This window comes from Staurois parvus, unplaced genomic scaffold (genome assembly GCF_062004578.1).
Source record: "Staurois parvus isolate SC_StPar_1 unplaced genomic scaffold, SC_StPar_1.0 ptg000233l, whole genome shotgun sequence".
Taxonomy (NCBI): domain Eukaryota; kingdom Metazoa; phylum Chordata; class Amphibia; order Anura; family Ranidae; genus Staurois; species Staurois parvus.
Genome location: NW_028318029.1, coordinates 3,270,175 through 3,291,981, shown reverse-complemented (window position 1 = coordinate 3,291,981; position 21,807 = coordinate 3,270,175). Strand labels below are relative to the sequence as shown.

At 38.7% G+C, this 21,807-nt stretch overlaps 1 protein-coding gene across 10 annotated transcripts in view; it reads right to left on the bottom strand.

The window, feature by feature from the left end:
* Window positions 1-21,807, bottom strand: part of DOCK9 (dedicator of cytokinesis 9) — a 323,125-nt gene that overhangs the window by 30,699 nt on the left and 270,619 nt on the right. For all 10 annotated transcript variants that reach the window (XM_089679964.1, XM_089679972.1, XM_089679969.1 and 7 more), the window contains exons 44-46: window positions 8,619-8,676; window positions 3,823-3,929; window positions 383-505 (exon numbers count right to left, since the gene is read on the bottom strand). In XM_089679964.1, coding sequence (XP_089536090.1) covers window positions 383-505; window positions 3,823-3,929; window positions 8,619-8,676 — 288 coding nt within the window. The remainder of the gene's footprint in view (window positions 1-382; window positions 506-3,822; window positions 3,930-8,618; window positions 8,677-21,807) is intronic.

Below are 21,807 nucleotides of genomic sequence, written 5' to 3'. Positions count from 1 at the left end.
CTTATATTTCTAGATAGGCTGATTATTTTGAGATGCATTTTTTTTTTTTTAATGACAGTGACTTCAGACTGTATATCTTATTCATAACACTCTTAGAATTAATTACCTTGGTTTGTGATAGGCCTACTTTAAGGTCCTTGCCATAACCGTGTTTTCTCTATCATGCTACTGTACAACCAGGAGCTACACCAAGTTCTTATGTGATGGGCAGAAAGTATACAATACCTGGTCTTTCATTACAATTTTGGTGAATGAAAACAAATTCAAACTAATTAAACTACAATAAGGGGCATTCAATGATGATTTCCAAATAGAGTGAAGAGTAAAAAGATTAGAAAATCTGTTAAATTAATGTGAAAATACAAAACTTCATTAAAAATACCTCAAAATCCCTACGCTTTTCATAAATGGGAATGATGAGTTTATAGATGTCTGCAATTAGCTCATAACGCTCAGCTTTCCAAAGGCCATCTGCACACTGTTCGAGAAGCTCCATCAGCACATCCTAAACACAGGTTAGAACAGCATTCATCAGCAAGAGACAAATTCACAACAGCACCTCATATTAACATTTTGTCAATCCAGTTCGTTACTTACAGAAATGATACATCATCCAGCCCTAAAGTGTTTATGAATACTGAATTCAGTTTGTCGTTGTTGATGTTAAACTGATACCAGCTTAACGCCACTGTAGTTTGGAAAGTTGTAACAAGGTAAATAAAAAATCTAATTTAGCTCTCAAGTGGTGCATTGTAAAAATAGTCTATTGTTAAAAGGTTAAAAGACGTTAACAAGAATCATGTCCCAAGTATGAATTATATATGTACTGTGGAAGGTATAAGCATTAGGACACACACACTGGCACTGCAACTCTTCAAAAAAACAAAAAAAAACAAAAAACTGTCTTATCTTTTTTTTATCTTACAACACACCAGTTTTACATACATGGGGATGAGGGGGGGGGGGGTGTTTGCAAAAGACGACTGCTATATTTTCTGAAGGTATTGGATTGAATCCAAAGTTGGAATTTATCAGTGAATTCTTAAATGCCAACACTTATCCTCTGAAAGACTTAATTACATTATGACATATGAAATTTGTTAAAGATTGACTACTTAATGTGTCTCTGATTAAAGGTTATGTGCAAACCCTGCAAAACTATTCTTTACTGTACAAGATACTGATAAAATACCCACATTAAGCAAGATTTTATCGCTAGGAAGCCGATTTAAAAAAAAAAAAAAAACATGTTCCTTTGGAAAAAATGAAGATCAGAATCACGTGTATATACCTTGTGAGTCCATAATTTAAATTTATAAAATGAATAAAAGAAAATCTTGCTATTGCAGGCACTGTAGAGTCTCTCCATATTGTTCTGCAGTCATGTTTTGCTCATTTAGGTTACAATTCATGCCAAGATTGTGTTACTAACACAAACATTTTTTTTCATTTTGAATAGTAACAGAAAAGAATTAAATCAAATATTTTATCTTTACATACCATTTTAAATCACAACTGCAAGACTTAGTGCCAATATACATAAATGCGGATTAGATGCTTTTTGAACCACCTCCAATCCGCATGACATGTGCAATAACATTTCTTCATATGGTGCCAGTTCACATATGTCCAGTGCACTGGCAGTGCAGATTCAGTGAGGATTGAAAAAGAGTCATCTCAGATTTATGAGCAGTGCGGTCTGGTTTAGATGCAGCTTACAGGCTATTGACTTCTATGGGAACTGCTTCTAAACTGCACGTCATCAGTTGTGAACAGGATAAAATCCTGACCTGAACCTGATCTAAACCTGTCCTGTCCTGAATGTAAATCTGACCTGAACCACTGAACAACTACTGTATCAATTATATTTTGGTAAATCCTCCTGCGCTGCTATGACTATTAAAGATAGAAACAGCTGCTAACATCCAATCCTCCCCTTAAGACGGACAAATAGATAAATTGGTATAATAGTGATGTAGCGCTATAAATGAACGATTACCTTTTGTACAAGATATAATAGTGATATAAAATAATACCCACATCTATTCAGGTGACATTTGTAGGTGATTAGTGCAATACATATCAAGGTACAAGTGATAATACAAAAATCCAAGTGGCACACAGTGATTCCCTATACAGGGATATAGGTCACCATATATAGGTGATATTAATGCAAATGTCCACAGCAACTGGTGATTCCACATATAACAATAGCACACACAATTCTTCAAAACATGCTCCCGTGTTGGTGCAGGTGATAAGAGATTATTATATTATTATTCTTATACGATTCTAACCTCTGTGTATTGTCCAGTCACTACCCACACCGCAAGTAGATATAAATGGAAACAACATAAGTTCATTTTGGAAACCCTTGAATATTGCCTAACACATAATTATTTTTGGCATAGTAAACAGTTCTATAGACAGATAAAAGGTGTAGCCATGGGGGCAAAAGACCCTTATGGATGCGATTAAGGGAACACATCCAAAAAATTAACAAAGGATTCCCTAAGCACAGTGTTTCTAAACACTGCGCAACATGTCACAATCAAGATCCAACGGAACTGCAATTTTGGGGTATTGAGCGATATAAAAAACACTAGCGAGGGAGCCACAAAATCTGTACATTGAGCAAAATGGAGTCCAAATGGATTTATACTATGCAAACGCTGGCTCCTAAGGGGTTAAACATTGAATTCGATCTTAACTGCTTTATTAGTGATTTTTAAGTGTAATAAGTTATGATGTTAACACCTATCTAGTGTGTATTGCACCAATCTAGTTACTTCGGGTTATGGCAAAAACTATAAGAAAATGGCCACGGAAATGTCTCCAAAATAAAAGGGACTTCAATAAAATGGCCGCGATGATTGACAATGACAATTAACCAATCACGAGTAGGATCCCCTTACAAATACCAGAGACAGTCACCATGACGCTATCCTGACGAAGCTACGAGGGGCGTGGCGTAATGCATAGAAGCAACGTAGTGACACACTTCCGGTCCAGCGCCATCTTGGTACACCAGAGTGCTCTCAGTACACCCTGGAGAGGTGATACACACTGCGAATTGTCTTCCCTGCTAAATTGTGAGTTTGTACTTGGAGTTTTTTATCTACATTAAACCTGATATACAGTTTGCACTATGGAGGATCTTTGTGTTTCTGTTGTATGATCCCAACACATCACGAGTTTACAAGGGTATATACAGTGTCATCTGTCTATGAAAAAAAACTGAAGGTGGATTAAAGGCTATTAAGGCTTGTGGAGCTATCTGTATCCTGGAAAGGAGCGTGAAGGATCCTGAGTGATCCATAAGGCGTTGTGGCCCCTGTGGGTCGCAGGGGGAAGGTGAGCGGGCATGCCTGCCAATTAGGATTATCTCTTACCACCTGCACCAACACAGGAGCATGTTTTGAAGAATTGTATGTGCTATTGTTATATGTGGAATCACCAGTTGCTGTGGACATTTGCATGAATATCACCTATATATGGTGACCTATATCCCTGTATAGGGAATCACTGTGTGCCACTTGGATTTTTGTATTATCACTTGTAATTTGATATGTATTGCACTAATCACCTACAAATGTCACCTGAATAGATCTGGGTATTATTTTGTATCACTATTATATCTTGTACAAAAGGTCATCATTCATTTATAGAGCTACATCACTATTATACCAATTTACTGTATCAATTAGCTGTGAAACCTGAGCTTCAATCTGCACCGCACGTGTGAATCAGAACTGAAACTATGTATATAACAAAAGTTGGCAGAAAAGTTTGTTTTTTTTCATGGGAATCATCCAACAATACCTCATTAAAATGAACATCCTGCATCCCAACGTCTTCCATCATGGAGGCCTCTTCATCAATATTTGGAGTGATCACTCGGAAAGTTGAGCATCCCTGCCTAAACATTCCTGGAATATCATAACATAAAAAAGGCAAAACAAAAATATAGACATGATTATTAAAATATCTGCACACATTTTTAATCAATCCATTAAATATATTTTTTATTACAAATACCATTTAGTAAAGCAAATTTTCACTGTGCAATCAATCTTAATAATTATAAGCCAAAAATACATTCCTTCTTATATCTGGCCTGTTTCTCAAGACCACAAGACAGAAGCCAACCTAGCCAGCTTCTTACAAGGCAACAATCCTGCTGACCAGCCACATCATCTGCTATTTAGATGCATTGAAACATAGCCAAAACATGTCCACACACACCCAAGTAAAAGATTGATAATTAATTTATTGGTCATCATAGTCTTTTTTTTTTTTTTTAATTCTTTATTTGAATCTGCAAGGCGTACACAACATAGTGCCATAAAATGAGACAGCAAATGTACAATAGGCAATAAATTGCATATCAGAAGCAGTCAGTACTGGAATGAATATGAAACAGTTGGATAATCATTTCAAAGGCTTTTCTATTACCAAGAAAGGAAAGCCAGATAAAAAAATTGTATTTATTAAAACCACCCCACTTCAGTTGTCAGAGTGATAGGCGGTAAATAAAATGCCCAGTTTCTGGTCCTGGGGTTTATCCCCCATCCCTCCTCATGGTGGGGCACCACAGTAGTCCACTGAACCAGTCCCCATCTTTATTCCTTCTCCCATGTTGTCTTGGTCCCATCCTACTTACTCTCCTCTCCTTTTCAACCCACCTTCTCCATTTACTGCTTTATGCTTTTTTTTCATCACTGTATTTTCATCTCTTTAAACTACACTGAAAATTTCCACAGTGTATTCAGCTTGAGGAAGCTCATAAATTTGTCAGAAAAAAATTAAATTTGACATGAGAGGGTACCTACTCAAAGTTGTCGACTGGGAACAGATTTTCTCTTAAGAGGTAAGCCTGCACTCACAGAGTGTAATTCTTAGTGATTTTGAGGTGTTTTGGGGCCTTTACAATTGTTTTTGCATGTGTATCAAGCTTCAGGCATTTTTTTCTGAGCTGTGCAAAAAACCCCACAAAAATTAGCACAAGAGACATAACTTATTATTAATGCACTGTGTCACCTTGTGGTACTGGCTCCTGTTTTCCTTGAAATATTCCTCAATCCCCATGCTCCCTTGTAATCTTCTGGTGCGGTGTAGTTAAGAGAATTGAAGGACCTGTCATTTAGACTCATCAAAAGAGCCCAACTATGCCCGCCCAGCTACTCCATTCATAGAAGCTGGTACTACAGCTTCAATGATTGAAGATGGATCTATGAATAGAGGATGGGCAGATGACTGAAAGGCTTCTATGAATAAAGGGGGGGGGGGATAGGTACGTATGACAGCTCCTTCAGTTCTATTAAACCATGTTGCACCAGAAGATTAAAGGCAGAGGGCATTTGGAGGGGGGGGGGGGGGTCAATGGAGGAATATTTCATATTTCAAGAAAAGCAGGAGCCAGCAGCACAAGGGATTACCAGTAAGTCACGCTCCTTGCACGGCTTTTTTTTTTTTTTTTTTTTTTTAACTTGACCTAGGACTTAAGGAGTATAAGAAGTGGAAAAGTTGGGTATAACACCAGAAGTCCAGTGTCGACGCCTCTGGATTTAAGATTGCTGGGTTTAGAGTGTGCCAACCGGACAGGGGGGACAAATGTTGCACCCTGAATTTCTTACAGCGTACCCAAGAATGGAAGACTATGTCTTTATGACTACAGAGGCAATCAGGGGGGAAAGGGGAGGGCTATGATTGCCATTCTCATAGGTGTGAATTCCATTTGGTCTAAATGCACCTTGGGAGGAGGTATTTGATTCAGTTTGATAAAATTTTGGTGAAAAAGGAGTGAAATGGATCAAGTTGGCACAGATCATTGGGTCTTTGCCACTCTTTGGGAGGACTGTAATGTGCGCGTGCAAAGTGTTTGGCAGAAGAGCACGACAGTGAAGTTACGTTAGCCTTTTATCAGGGATGGTAGGCATTAAAGAGTAGGCTAAATAAGTTTTGATAGCATGGTCTCTAAGGCTGGCCATACATTATACAATTATCTGCAGATTTTCTGCCCAATTTCCTTTAGATTTACCTTCAACTATGTAGTGCAAGGGCCTGCCTAATTGGATACAACTGAAAGTGTTGTTTAGGTTTGTCCTCCTATTATATGGTTTTTGGTAAATCTAAACCAAAAATCTGCAGATAATTGTATAATGTATGGCCAGCCTTAGTGTATCTTATGAACTGATTTTTCAGTAAGTTGTAGAGCTACTGATAAACTTCAAGGAGCAGGGCCCTCCTATCCCTCTTGTATTGAACTGTATTGTTGCTGTATTTTCTCCCGTTATATTGTAAAGCGCTGAGCAAACTGTTGGCGCTATATAAATCCTGTATAATAATAATAAAATGCATGTAAAGTAACCGCTATTTTATTGACATTAAGGAACAGACTCCAAATGGGTGGTAATTTGAGGAATATAATTATTTCTTTTGGGAGCCTGTGGGCAGCCAAATTTATTGGCAAACAAGTAAAGTATTCACCTGCCTCAGGAAAGCAATGCTTTAGCTTTGTATAAGCTGATCAATCTGGCTTCTTTCTGCAAACATATTAGCTCGTTTGTCCTATAGGCTCAATAAGCATTTATTTTTGGTCTCCAATCTATGTCTGAGACTAGGGATGAGTTTTTGACCTCCCTCTCCTTTTTAATTTCATGGTACGGTCTGATGAGAAATCACCTTCCATAACTTTTGTGGGCCCCCAATACTAATAGTGGATTGCAGACAGAGTCCTTGTTGTCTGGAAAATAGACATTACGTTTCTTTTGAACATCAGTTTTAGTGAAAGGGTCTTGTAACAAACCAGAGCTAAGGTGCCACATTCAAGGTTTTGCAAGTTGAGGAGAAAGATCAATCATGATCAGTGCATGGTTAGATATCATTATGCAGTCAATGTGGGACTTTTAAATTTTGAGACGTTAAGATGGTGAAGGAAAAAATAATCAATCCTGGAACATGTTTTGTGACCTGGGGAGAAGTAAATATTGTCAGTGTCTGTGGGATACTGAACACTCCAAGTGGTTGTTTTGTAACGTGTGTTTTTTGACATGTTTAAGGGCAGAGAAAGATAAAGGACTGGAGCCCCTCGATACCTCCTGATGAGTCTCAGGCTAGGTTAAAACCAAAACCCTAAAACCCTCTGAAGTCTCTGAGAGTACCTGTAAAAACTGATCTAAAAAGGTAATTTGATCAATATTAGAAAAGTATAAATTGGCCAGAGTACACAAGATTGCCAAGAATGTATCCTGGTGTCAGAAGTGCAATCAGTATAATGGTTTCCCTTGATTTTGTGTTCGGGAGGTACTATGAGCATGATATAGAGAAGCAATAGTTTCCACAGTTGGATCTTCTCCAGTAAGTTGAGCCCTCATGTATTAAGAGAAATTATTTTTAAAGTGAAGATCATGATAAAGTGAGTTCTATTCCTTGGTGGTCCTGAGAGTCTGTCATTTGGAGTAAGAACAAAAAGAGGAAAGGGTGAGTTCAGAGAAGGGCTAGGAAGCAAGGATCAGAGTGAAGAAAACAAAGAGGGAAGCTGGTAGACAAGATGAAAACCAAAAAATAAAAATGAGGAGAGGTGAACAGAAAAAAGGAAGGGATTTTACAAGGAGTAGCACATTACTAGGGAACAGAAAACCTCCAAAAAACACAATACTATATCCAACAGTTGATCCATAGGAAGGTAAAAAAAAGAAAGAAAACAACAATTAAGTGTGATCCAATTTGCTCCAGTGGGGAGGGGGGGGGGGGATACCTCCTTCTTGATCCCCAATGAGACGATCGGATATTCCTATGATCAATTATCCCTTGTGTTATATCTATAAATGTTAATATCTGCATTTGGGAATACATCCAGGCCCCTTTTTTTTTTTTTTAAACAATCCAATGTGCTGTCCAGAACCAGATATTGAGGGAGTCGATTCCATATTTTCATAGCTCTTACTGTGTAGAAGCCTTTCTATAGGTGGAAGTTAAATTTCTTTTCCTCCAAATGTACAGAGTGCCCCCTTGTCCTCTGAAATGACCTGAAAGTGAATAACTCTACACCACCAAGTTCACTATATGGGCCAAAATGCATTTATACATGGTGATCATATCCCCCTTAATCACCTCTTCTCAAAAGAGAATAAATTCAGTTAAGCTAATACAGTTTTTCGGAATTCAATTCGGTACATACAATAGCCAAAGTAGTCCAGTAGGGATCAAGACTGATGACTCTTCTCTCCACCTATATTAGACTATGTTGAAACCGAAAAAGAACAACATTTACAATACCAGTGTCCACCATCACAGCTACAAGCCCCCAAAGGCAATTACAAAAGACCAGAGAGTGATGAACTTATACAGATAGTAGAACAAGAGGAAATGGAGGGGGACGGGGGTGTAGGGGCTGGTCCACTGTACCCTAAACCAACATCATAGTATTTTTAAACTAGCATGCAAAGAAAAAATTCTGGTACAGAATGAGTGTGCAGTCTTCTGTGAATTATAACTGTTTCCTTTATTGTTGTTATTCACTGGAAGAAAAAGTTTAGAAAAGCTTATCTAAATCCTCTGAGTAATAAATGCATTCTGATATGACCTGACAGCACCCATTATCAATACGTGCTCACCTTTCCTTGTGAGGTATTCTGCTACCAGAGCTGCCACGTGTACATAGCACATTGCTGCCTACACGCCAGAAGAAAAAACACAAGATACTCTGATTACATACAGCACACAGTTCATCTGCAAGCGTTTGTTATAAACAAATCTTTGATTAGAGTCCAAACACATGATTAAAGCTTTCTTATTTATAAAGTGTTTTTCTCAAGTGTTATACTTTGCTTAGAAATCTTACAATCTTTTTTACAGAATATTTTCTTGCCATTGGCTTGCCATTCTGTGATATCATGGAAGAAGGCCAATTATAAAACGTGCAGTAAAGCTTGCTCACATCGACTAATTAGGTTTTATCTATGTAGAAAAGTCTCTGCACTGGAAAAAGAACTCACCCCTTTATGCTGGTGAAAAACAATAACCCTAAGACAAACTGAAAATATATATACCAGCACTACATTATTATCAACGTTATAACTCCATGATCCAACACAAATACACAAAAATTTTTCACAGATCAACTATAAAAAGTACAGTGAATATAGTGCAACACTTCCAATCGTGAAAAAAAAACATGCGACTGTGGTGTAACTATTAATCAGTGAAATGTATACTGCAAGAATTATTTGTCCTTTTAAGTCCTCATGCACACTGGACGTTTTTACAGCTGCTGTTTTTGGCTTTTGACATTTTTTTCTACAGCCAGTAAACTCCCCAGCATTTTATCCTATGTGCCCATGCACACATAGGCTGTAATCAAAGTTTTTTTGCAGGGGTGTTTTTTGGCCTGAAAAAAACCACCAGAACTAGTGGGTTTCTAGGAGTTTTTTTTAGCTGTAAACCGCTGTAACGCTGAAAACCGCAGCAAAACATGGTGAAGCGTGGTAAAGTGTTTTTTTCTTTTAACCAAAAAAAAATTTTTTTTGTCAAAAAAACCTCAAAAAATGCAAAACGCAAAAAAACATGGCAGAACACTAATACAAAGACGCTGAAAAACTCACGTTTTTAACGTGACTTTACACAGCTAACGTTACCAGCATTATTAAAATGCCCAGTGTGCAAGGAGCCTAAAAGAAAACAATCCTTCCTTAGTTTCACATAAATACCAAATGTATTCCATAGCCAGGCTGTTTTTTTTTTTTTTCAACCAGAAGTGAAAACTTGTTTGAAAAGGTCAAACAGTATCAGAGCAGTTATTCCATATTACAAAGTTTGCGATGAAAAGGTATAACACTCACTAGGCAAACAGCCACTATAGGCATATTCATATTCACCAAGAGTTACCGGTATCAGATACATATAAGGTTTGATACGACAGTATTCAACTATACATGACCACCACTACCTCTGCCCACAATCATTCAGCAAAATACCAGATCTACTTGACACAGACCAGGTGCATCAAGCCATGGTGTCCAATGTTTTTCAAATTTGTAAGGACATCCCCTATGCTAATAAATATAATGCTCCATTGTGATCATGTCCCTCATACTACATATCCACACCGCAACTGTGGGGGGTATGAGCGATTCCCAGTGATATAGAATAAGTTTGTTGGCTTGAAACAATGCTCTAGAAATAGCTTTGTTTAATGGATCCTCCACTGTTAGGGTGTCTGAGATACCCAATGTACATTGGTTTGGATCTACCAGGATATTAGTAAATATGTCATTTGGGGTAAGGCTAGAATAAGTGTATTAGATCTCCATGATCTCTACAGCATCTGGCACACAGCGGTTCATCTATCAGCCCAATTTAAATAGTGTGGAAGGAGTATTGTGGGATCAGAAAAGAATATAGAATTGTGAAAGTTGTTGTGTAACATAAAGGGAGCATTGGTAGATAGCCTGCAGGGCCATTTTCCACCTGTCATCTTCCAAGGGACCTATAGCTTTCTTCCATTATTTTACCACAATAAAAGGGTAATCTTTGAGAAAAACTACAAAGAGCATGGCATAGAAACGGGGTATAAAACCTTTAGAGGTATTGGTTCTATGCATAAAGAGGTATTGGTTCTATGCATAAAGTTAAAGATTGGGGTGGGAGATGGCAACCAGTGGCACACTGAGCCCTGGGCCTGTACTGAAGCTGCATGCAAAGAAAATACATATGCAGTGGGAGAGAGGATTTTGAGAATAGTTCTGGAAAGGAGAGGAGAGAACTTCCAGTAAATATATGATGCAGGAGTGTAACTCCGTAGGCTATTCATTTAGTGCCATATCGCAGTTTGGCTAATTCTGTGTGTTATTGTGCTATATGGGACTGAAAGAGGTGAAGTCCGACACCTGTTGGAGCTGCTTAGCTTTATTCCATGTCTTTTGTAAAAGAGTGTATATTGGGAAAAGCTTATTAGATTTGCTAAACAACAGGGACTCAAACTGGGGGAGATGTCTCGGGCCTTTAAGAAACATAGTAGAATTCTAGCCGTGAAAGTGGACTTCGGAGTGACAGAGCCACATGTTTGGGGCAGACCTCTAGCCACATGTTGTAGCTGAGTAGCTTAGTAGTAAAACACATGGATTACGTAAAGTCACCCCTCCATCATCCTAGGGACGTTGCAGCTGTTCTGAGCCAAGTCTGGGAGGGTAGGTATGCTACAATAGGGTTCAAGGAATAGAACTGACAATCCTGAAAATCTTTACAGAGGTATAACCGCCTATGCAGAAAATATAAATATAAGTATTGTTTTGATTAAGTTAGTTTTATCTATAAAAGGTCAAAAAGTTTTCTCCAGAACTTAACTTTACTCCAGAAGAGGGCGAGCAGGGGTGCTATGTTTAAGTTGCAAAAGTCAGTGAGAGATAGAGTAATTAAATATTTAAAGGTGGTTGTAGGGGGAAAGGGACAAGATTGGGTCACTGGCTGCTTTGCATCATGTTATAACATTAGGGCTGATTTGGAATATATAGCAAGTCTCGAGTAAATCTGAAATTGAGAAATAGTTAACTTGGCTTCCTGTAAGGAAGAGAAGGTATCCCCTGTCAGAATTTCTATGAGATGAATTATATTTTCATCTTTTCTGCAATTCAAATCAGTGTTTTAAACTCAATAGGCCCCAACAAGCCAGGGTCACTTTTAGGTCTCAGTTTACTCAGGAGAAAATATCATTCCCAACTGAGATAGTTTGTTCTTGCAAATGAAATGTGTACAGAATTAAGGGAAACAAGGACACAAGTGCATGGACAATGGGAAAGTCACCTTCACAAACAAAGTAAACCCACAGTACACAATTTCTATAGTACAGCAGGTCTTCCATTGTTTTGAGCAATAAGCAGAAACTAAATAAAATTAAATAAAAGATTTTTGTACGTCTATTCCATAAAAGCTGCATACAAAGGTGACCAATATCCAAAGGTTGAAGTACATTGGGGTTGATTTACTAAAGACAAATAGGCTGTGCATTGCAAGTGCACTCCAAGTGCAATTGGAAGTGCACTGAAACATGATCTGAACATGCAAGTAAAAAAAAACAAACAAAAAAAAAAAAAAACAGCATTTTTGCTTGCACATGATTGGATGAAAGAAATCAGCAGAGCGTCACCTCATTTCAGAACATTTCTTCAGATATAAAGCAACTGCACTTGCGGTACACTTGCAGTGCACAGCATATTTACCTTTAGTAAGTCAACACCATTGTGTACTTAACGAAAAGTCAACATGTCAAAGACTCTGAAAACCAGCTAGAAATTCATGAAATATAATTCTTTATTTTTTCCTAAGTGTATAAAAATAAAATGAGATACTTTTGAAACATTTCAGAAAAAGACTAAGACAATTAAGTATTAAGACGCTTCTCCATCAAAGTGCATATGTTCAAAATGGAATCTTATATTATTTGAAGGAAGACTAAAAGGGAAGTTGTAATTCTATTATATATTTAGACTGTTGAAATCTATCTTTATTGCAGAAATATTGTATGTGTGCTGCCATATCTATATGTTCATGTTTATGAAGGAATTATTTGATCCCCTTCACAAAACATGACTTAGTACTTGGTGGCAATTCCCTTGTTGGCAATCACAGAGCTCAGGCGTTTCCTGTAGTTGGCCACCAGGTTTGCACACATCTCAGGAGGGATTTTGGCCAACTCCTCTTGGCAGATCCTCTCCAAGTCATTAAGGTTTGGTGGCTGACGTTTGGCAACTCGAAATTTCAGCTCTCTCCACAGATTTTCAATCCGATTAAGGTCTGGAGACTGGCTAGGCCATTCCAGGACCTTAATGTGCTTCTTCTTGAACTACTCCTTTGTTGCCTTGGCCATGTGTTTTGGGTCATTGTCATACTGGAACACCCATCCACGACCCATTTTCAATGCCCTGGCTGAGGGAAGAAGGTTCTCACCCAAGACTTGACGGTACATTGCCTGTCCATCGTCCCTTTGATGCGGTGCAGTTGTCCTGTCCTCTTAGCAGAAAAACACCCCAAAAGCAAAATGTTTCCACCACCATGTTTGACAGTTGGGATGGTGTTCTTGGGGTCATAGGCAGCATTCCTCCTCCTCCAAACACGGCGAGTTTATGACAAAGAGCTCGATTTTGGTCTCATCTGACCACAACACTTTCAATCAGTCCTCCTCTGCATCATTCAGATGTTCAGTGGCAAACTTCAGACGGGCCTGGACATGTGCTTTCTTGAGCAGAGGGACTTTGCGAGCACTGCAGCATGTCAATTCTTGTCGGCATAGCGTGTTACCAATTGTTTTCTTGGTGACTGTGGTCCCAGCTGCCTGGAGATCATTGACAAGATCCTCATGTGTAGTTCTGGGATGATTCCCCACTGTTCTCATGATCACTGACACTCCACAAGGTGAGATTTTGCATGGTGCACCAGACCTAGGGAGATTGACAGTTGTTTTCTGTTTCTTCCATTTGCGAATGATTGCATCAACCTGCTTGGCGATAGTTTTGTAGCCCAGTCCAGCCTTGTGTAGGTCTACAATCTTGTCCCTGACATCCTTGGACAGCCCTTTTGTCTTTGCCATGGTGGAGAGTGTGGAATCTGATTGTTTGATTGCTCCTGTGGACAGGTGCCTTTTATACAGGTAACAAAATGAGATTAGCAGCATTCCCTTTAAGAGACTGTTTCTAATCTCAGCTTCTTACCTGTATGAAAGACACCTGGTAGCCAGAAATCCTGCTGAATGATAGGGGATCAAATACTTATTTCCCTCATGAACATGCAAATCAGTGCATAATTTTAGACAAGCATTTCTTTAGAATTTTTTGTTGCTATTCTGTCTCTCTGTAGACTTATTTCTTTATGAGTAGGCAAACATTGAAAATCAGCAGGGGATCAAATACTTATTTCCTTCCCTGTGTGTGTGTATATATATATATATATATATATATATATATATATATACATACACACACACACATATACATATATTATAGTTGGTCTTTCTATCCTCTATGCGCATAAATATTTTAATTGTTATATATACAAATACAACTCTTTACAGTTAAGGTTATACAATTAAGATACTGGTATACAAGAAATCAGGAATAACATATCTACCCTCGAAGGGCATTTATACAGTTTAGACAAAGTCTAATTTGTTATAATGAAATAATAATCTTTCCCTATAACAAAATAGTTACTTTGGTTTCCAAGTAAATTCAAAATACTCAGGACATATCTTAGAGTGACACTCCATGGCAAAAGGATTGTAATACAAAAACAAACATTGGGTGGATTATTAGACAAATTCACTAATAGGAAAAAGGTAACGGCTTCTAGGCCACCTCTGGGCCTGTTTATTCAAATTTTATGAATGTATTGTGTGCCATGAGATAAAAGAGGAAGTCAGGTAGACAAGAAGGATCTGAGGACTGCACCTATCTGATGCCAACTGACCATCCAAGAGACTGAATATCTGATCACACTCAGGCCACACAATTCCAGCATGTCTAGATGCCATTTTATGAGAGCTTAACTCCACCCATCAACCGACAGCCATATTTGGTTTACAGGATACTTGGAAGGTAATTAAAATATATATTTTAGTGATTCTGCTTCACTAGATTAATAAGCTTGTCATTTTTCTTGTTGTAACCTAATTGTTCTCATGATAACACAACCACCCAAATTTTTATATTTTAGTATTATTTGTTTTTTTCTCATTCTTGGGTCATATTGGCATACAGTTTTGCACAAGTTGACAATTATTCCTTCTGCAGGGAAATAGCCATTGAAATTCCGTAAAACAAAGACTATTGTCTGATAGTTATTGGTTATTTTATCTATGGGGAGAAATTAATTATCAAATGTATTCATCCTATATATACACACAGTATCTCACAGAAGTGAGTACACCCCTCACATTTTTGTAAATATTTTATTATACCTTTTCATGTGACAATAATAAAGAAATTACACTTTGCTACAATGTACAGTAATAAGTGTACAGCTTGTATAACAGTGTAAATTTGCTGTCCCCTCAAAATAACGCAACACACTGCCATTAATGTCTAAACCTCTTGCAACAAAAGCGAGTACACCCCTAAATGAAAATGTCCAAATTGGGCCCAAAGTGTCAATATTCTGTGTGGCCACCATTATTTTCCAGCACTGCCTTAACCCTCTTGGGCATGGAGTTCACCAGAGCTTCACAGGTTGCCACTGGAGTCCTCTTCCACTCCTCCCTGACGACATCACGGAGCTGGTGGACGTTAAGAGACCTTGTGCTACTCAACCTTCCGTTTGAGGATGCCCCACAGATGCTCAGTAGGATTTAGGTCTGGAGACATGCTTGGCCAGTCCATCACCTTTACCCTCAGCTTCTTTAGCAAGGCAGTGGTCATCTTGGAGGTGTGTTTGGGGTCATTATGTTGGAATACTGCCCTTCGGCCCAGTGTTTGCAGGCTTTCTTGTGCATCATCTCTAGAAGAGGCTTAATTCTGGGATGACAGCCATGCAGAGTGCGGCGTATGGTCTGAGCACTGACAGGCTGACCCCCCACACCTTCAACCTCTGCAGCAATGCTGGCAGCACTCATACGTCTATTTCCCAATGACAACCTCTGGATAGGATGCTGAGACTGTGCACTCTTTGGTCAACCATGGTGAGGCCTGTTCTGAGTGGAACCTGTCCTGTTAAACCGCTGTATGGTCTTGGCCACTGTGCTGCAGCTCAGTTTCAGGGTCTTGCCAATCTTCTTATAGACTAGGCCATCTTTATGTAGAGCAACATTTCTTTTTTTCAGATCCTCAGACATGAGGTGCCATTTTGAACGTCCAGTGACCAGTATGAGAAAGTGAGAGTGATAAGACCAAATTGAACACACCTGCTCCCCATTCACACCTGAGACCTTGTAACACTAAAGAGTCACATGACACCAGGGAGGGAAAATAGCTAACTGGGCCCAATTTGACTTTTTCACTTAGGGGTGTACTCACGTTTGTTGCCAGCGGTTTCGACATTAATGGCTGTGTGTTAAGTTATTTTGAGGGGACAACAAATTTACACGATTATACAGGCTGTACGCTCACTACTTTACATTGTAACAAAGTGTAATTTTTTCAGTTTTGTCACATGAAAAGATATGATAAAATATTTACAAAAATGTGAGGGGTGTACTCACTTCTGTGGGATACTGTATATCGATGTAATCTTTGGTTACTGACAAATTTTTAAACTTTTTTGAGAATTATCTTGTGTCTATGTGCATCACAACTGGCTATTATATTATGTGTTGTAAGTGACTTATGTAAATAAATATTAATTACATAATCGAGTCATTATTCACATAGATCTGCTTTGTGTTCGTAAAGGATTTTATTTGGCTAAAAGTTAAATAGAGATATTAATTACAGCAGTTAAATTATTTTTTATAATGTATTGTTATATTTGGAAGAACCTTTAACTGACTAAATTCATTGTTTACGTGTTTAATGGCATAACACTCCTAGCATCAATAAGATGTCATTAGTGTAAAGCATGATTTTCTCATGTAATTCTCCATACAAGAAACAAGTAATTTTGGGGTAGGACCTAATCAGTGCAGCCAGTGGCTCAATAGCAAGGGCAAGTAAGAGTGGGGGCAATAGAGTACCCCTTTCAAGCTTAAACGGGTGAGATATCTATCCATCTTCCTGAATGACCTCCTTCGGACAATGGTAAAGAAGCTTGACGCAGGAGATACACTCTTCACTAGAACCAAATTTGGTCAGAACTGTTCAAAGATATAGCCACTCAATGCTGTCAAGGATTTGGTGGCATTTAGAGACAGCAAGGCTCTCTGGCCCATATTATTGGCCGGGGTTTTCATATTTACAAACAACCTGCACAGAATAATAGCAGTTGACTTGTTGGGCATGAATCCAGCTTGATCTTCAATAGTAGGTATCACTTTATTCAACCTGGAGGCTAAGACTCTCGCCAGTATTGTCATTTTGAAGAAGATAAATAGGCTTATATAAGCCGGGGTCTGTAGGCACTTTGCCCTGCTTTAAATAAAATTTAAAAAAAAACACACCAGTGGCTCTTTACATATACTATGGCAAACATTGGTGATGCAGTGCAGTAGTGAACACTTTTAGGAGAAAGCGTAGTATGGCACTTCCCTATTGTTTATTGTTGGCACTGATGGCTGTGGCTAGCTGAGCAGTGGAATGAGATTCTCTGATGAGAGGAGGCAGCTGATCTTCAATGTCATTAAATGAAGCTCTCAGCAGCAGTGGCACATTCCCAGTTTTTTAAATATTTTGACTCAGCAGAGAGACCCCCTCTTTCAGACCCCCTAAATCTATATTTAAGGGTATCAATGGACTCCTGGGCTGCCACTTCTACTTTTCCTTTATGGGTCATCATGAGGGCAGATTTGTGAAGCTACCAGCCAGAAAGGATTGAGCGGAGTACCCTTGTCTGGCAAGATTTGTGGCTAGGGGAAGATAGGGTTGGGTGCAGGAGCTCCATGAGTTGCAGTCACTCACATGTCTTACCAGGCCACACCCAGATACATTTGTGGAGAGCGGTTCTTGACTCACTTATTTATAATGGGTCATGGAAATCCAGTGAGCAATTTATTTATTTAACCTCCTTAGCGGTGTTCCCGAGTGTAGCTCGGGGTAAAATTTCTATACCAAAAGCGGTAACCCCGAGCTACACTCGGGCTTACCATGCGGCGCTGCTCTGGGGGTCCCTGCAGCACTTACCTTGTCCTTTGCTCCCGCGATGTGTCCCCTCCAGCGTTCCCGGCCATCTCCTCCGGCCGATGCCGGCATCCGGCTTCTGTGTTCCGGTCCCTGTGACGTCGGGACGTACGGGCGCCGGAACCGGCGGGAAATTTGAATTTTTTAAATAATTTAATTTTTGCTGTCATTGCTATTTCAATGCATTTCACATACATTTTGTCCCTACTGCTTTGTCCTGTGCCCTGCCTGCATTTTGAATGTTCTTTCTGCCTGGAAACTTAGAAAAGTCCATGGCGTCCAAAAAGCATCCCTTTACGTCAAAAGCGGTTTTAGAACAGCGATAGTAAATCAGAACCACTTGCAGAATTGAGTGATGATTCATGGGGAAATTCGTCATCAGACACTGAAAACAATTTTGCGACTTTGCTCAGCGATGTGCGAATTTGCCTCTATTTCAAATTTCAGTGTTTTTGGTTTTATTATATTATTGAATTACATTTATTATTATATTATTATTATTTTTTATGATTATTTATTAAATTATAATTCATGATTTCGTGTTTCAAATTTTATCATATCCGCAATGTTTAATAGACTCTTGTTCGGACAGATTTCAGTGAGTTATTCCTAAAAATTACAGCCTACAATAAAAAACTACATATTTCCATGCAAAAAAATGGTACCGCTTTCAGCACAAAAAATCGGAAAGAATCATACCGCTAGGGAGGTTAAAGAACACAGAGAATGGAGGTGAATGTTATTACACCACAGTCACATTTTTTTCATGAGTGGAAGTATTGTTGCACTATATTCACTGAAATGTATATTTTTTACATATATTTTCAGGAGGTTTTATCCATCAATTTACAAGAATCTAAGGCACAGAATATGCTTTTGCTTTTTTAAATGAGATCATAGGCATTCATTTTAACAAATAATTTGGAACAAATAAATCCACATACAGAAGCAGTAGGTAGTCCATCACAACAAAGATCAGAGTCAATCTTAGACCCCACTCACAGCTGTGCGTTTCATGTACAGTTTAGGCATGGTGTGTATTTGGTATATGGTGCTTTCACTAAAACATATACGTTCCACAGAAGGGCGCACTCTCCTCGTGCATTACCGTGGATACAAATGAATTTATTAAAAATGTAACAAATGGATACTCACAAAACAAATGTAAAAAACGAACATGAAGCCAAATGGGTCAATGCCACACGACTGGAGTCCTGAGATGGTGCCTGGTGGGAAAAACTGATACGTTTCGGGAGTTGAACTCCCTTTTTCAAAGCTAAGATGGTAGAGAATGCCCATGCCCCATATATACGGAGAATAACTGATGAAATCATCACCACACCCCCTCCATGAAAAATGGCCCCACTGCTGGGTCCTAAAGCTATTTGCTGCGTGTATCACTTCCATGAATTAAATAAAATGAAATAAATGGTGCTTGTAAAAGGAGTGTGCAAACTGTGAACTGTATGCAGAAAGCATAAATGATATAAAAGACTTGCAGTATGTGGTATCATGTCCCTTAAATGGAGAAGAGGTGGAGATGACTCTGCAGCCTCATAGAATCCAGAGTGTGTGGAGACATGTGGAGCATGGAGCGCATGCCGTGATGGCACCCGACGTCGCTCTGGGAACTGTGCATGTGCGCCACTGGGAATAGTGCAGGGCGCACACGCCATATCAAACGCACCCACAGGAAGTGCATCATCTGACGGAAGTGCACCAAGAAAATGGGCAAAGGAAGCATATGACAGCTTCCAAACAGAAGGAAGGGAATGTTAAGGGGCCAGAGACAAATAGTCATGATACTGAAAATTTAATTTATACAGATAGGATGTAAAAGGATGTTGACAAAAAAAAAAAAAAAAAAAAGAAAAAAAAATGTATAAAGAATGGTGATGGTGGAGGGGGTGAAGAGAAGTCCCAAATATGTGCGGCATGAGCTGACCACATGAAAATCTATATCTAAAATGTGTAAATTAAAACAGAGAAAGGGGATTTCAGAAGCACAATAACAACAATGCTGGTTACAAATACATAACTAGGTTTAAAAAATAGGTACATATATAAAATTGTAATATCTCTAAAGGAGGTGGACTCGTTATTCAAGACAAGGAGGCCTATTTAGCAGAAATGGCCTGACTCCTGAGAGATAAAGACACATACAAGCCTCTCCCTGGGGATCCCATCTCGTCATATAAACTGGCCCTTAGGAACCTGCTTGACTCTGTCCAGAACAAGATAGTTTCCAAACAGGAGTGGTGATTTTTATTTAGACCTTTCCCCATGACATCACATTTCTATCATATCCCAAAAATTCACAAAATGAAACCAACCCAACCGGCCAATCCATTATTTCCGGGATCGATAGCCTCACCAGTAATCTTGGCAATTATATTGATTACCTCTTACAAGATTTGGTCACACAATTACCTTCCTATGTGAGAGACACTGGCCACATGATTGAAATTCTGTCCAGTTACCAGTGGCATGAGGGGTACATGTGGGTGTCCTTGGATGTGTCGTCATTATACACATATAACAATGTTCCTCTGGGACAATTTTGTAGACTGAGGAGGATCTGCACCTTAGTTGAGAATTATGACAAAGTCTGATCTTGAAAAAGAAGTTTTTGAAGAAGGGCTATGCAGCTACCAAGATTGATGAGGCATACAATAAATAAAGAAAAGAATATTCTAGTAGGACAGGTACCAAGGGAGATTCCAACATGGAATCTAAGTCAGGGACACGCATAACATTCAACTAATATCGTGCAGCGTTCTGCACTAGGTTCAATCAGAAAGCTTTTGATATCAAGAGAACCCTCCACAAATATTGGGGCATCCTGGTTCAGGACCCTCTTCTCTCTGGGCACATCCCTCCACAGCCAGAAGTGATATTCCCTTGTACCAGGGATTTGAAAAGTATAATAGCTCCTAGCAGAGTGACTCTTCCCACCAAGTGTTCTACACTTAGGTGGAGCACTCTGTTGAGCCAGAAAGGCAGCTATATATGTGGGGTGCCTAACTATTTCTTAGAGTAGATGGGAAAGCCCATTGCATCAAACAGTTTATCAACTGTGGGACACAGTTTGTCATTTATTGTTTGGTCTGCCCTTATGGTCTTTTGTACGTGGGCCGCACTTCACGCTCTCTAAGGACTAGATTTGGAGAACATAAAAGAAACATACTTCATGGATTTGACAAACACACGGTGTCTTGCCACTACAGTGATGTACATGACAAATGTCCAAAGGGACTCATAGTCACTGCTAGTGGTCTCATAGTTCTTTTTGCAGGTCTTTACACTGGAGTTCTGGTGTAGCACCTTGTCATATTCCTTGGTGCCAGGTCCCTATCGTTTGCATGAGCACACTATGACATAATTAGGCACCATGTATACGTGTATATATATATATATATATATATATATATATATATATATATATATATATATATATATAGTTTTCATATGAGCTCAGGAGAATAAATATTTCCCCTCCAGATGGTTTTCTACCCCATTGGCTATCTGGGAGGTGTCTTATTAGTTGGTCTCTGCACACAGACATAGTTTTAGGTGCAGATTCACATTACATTTTTGTCCAGCCCATTTTGGTCTGATAAAATACATTTTCATTTCATCCTCTTTCTCTTAGCATTCTCTGTATCCCGCATTCTGTCATTATAAATGTATGACTTTTTAAAAGCATTTTATTTCTTTTTTATCCAATTTTATTTTATCTTCATTTTCATCTAACAGGTTAGAGATATTACTATTTATATATGCACCTATTTTTTTACACCTAGTTATGTATTTGTTATCCAGCATTGTTGTTATTGTGCTTCCAAAATCCCCTCTCTCTGATTTAAGTTACACATTTTATATATAGATTTTCATGTGGTCAGCCCCTGCCGCACATATTTGGGACTTCTCTTCATCCCCTCCACCATCACCATTCATTATACATTTTTTTTGTCAACATCCTTTTTACATCCTATCTGTATAAATAAAATTTTCAATAAAATTACTATTTATTTGTCTCTGGCCCCTTAAC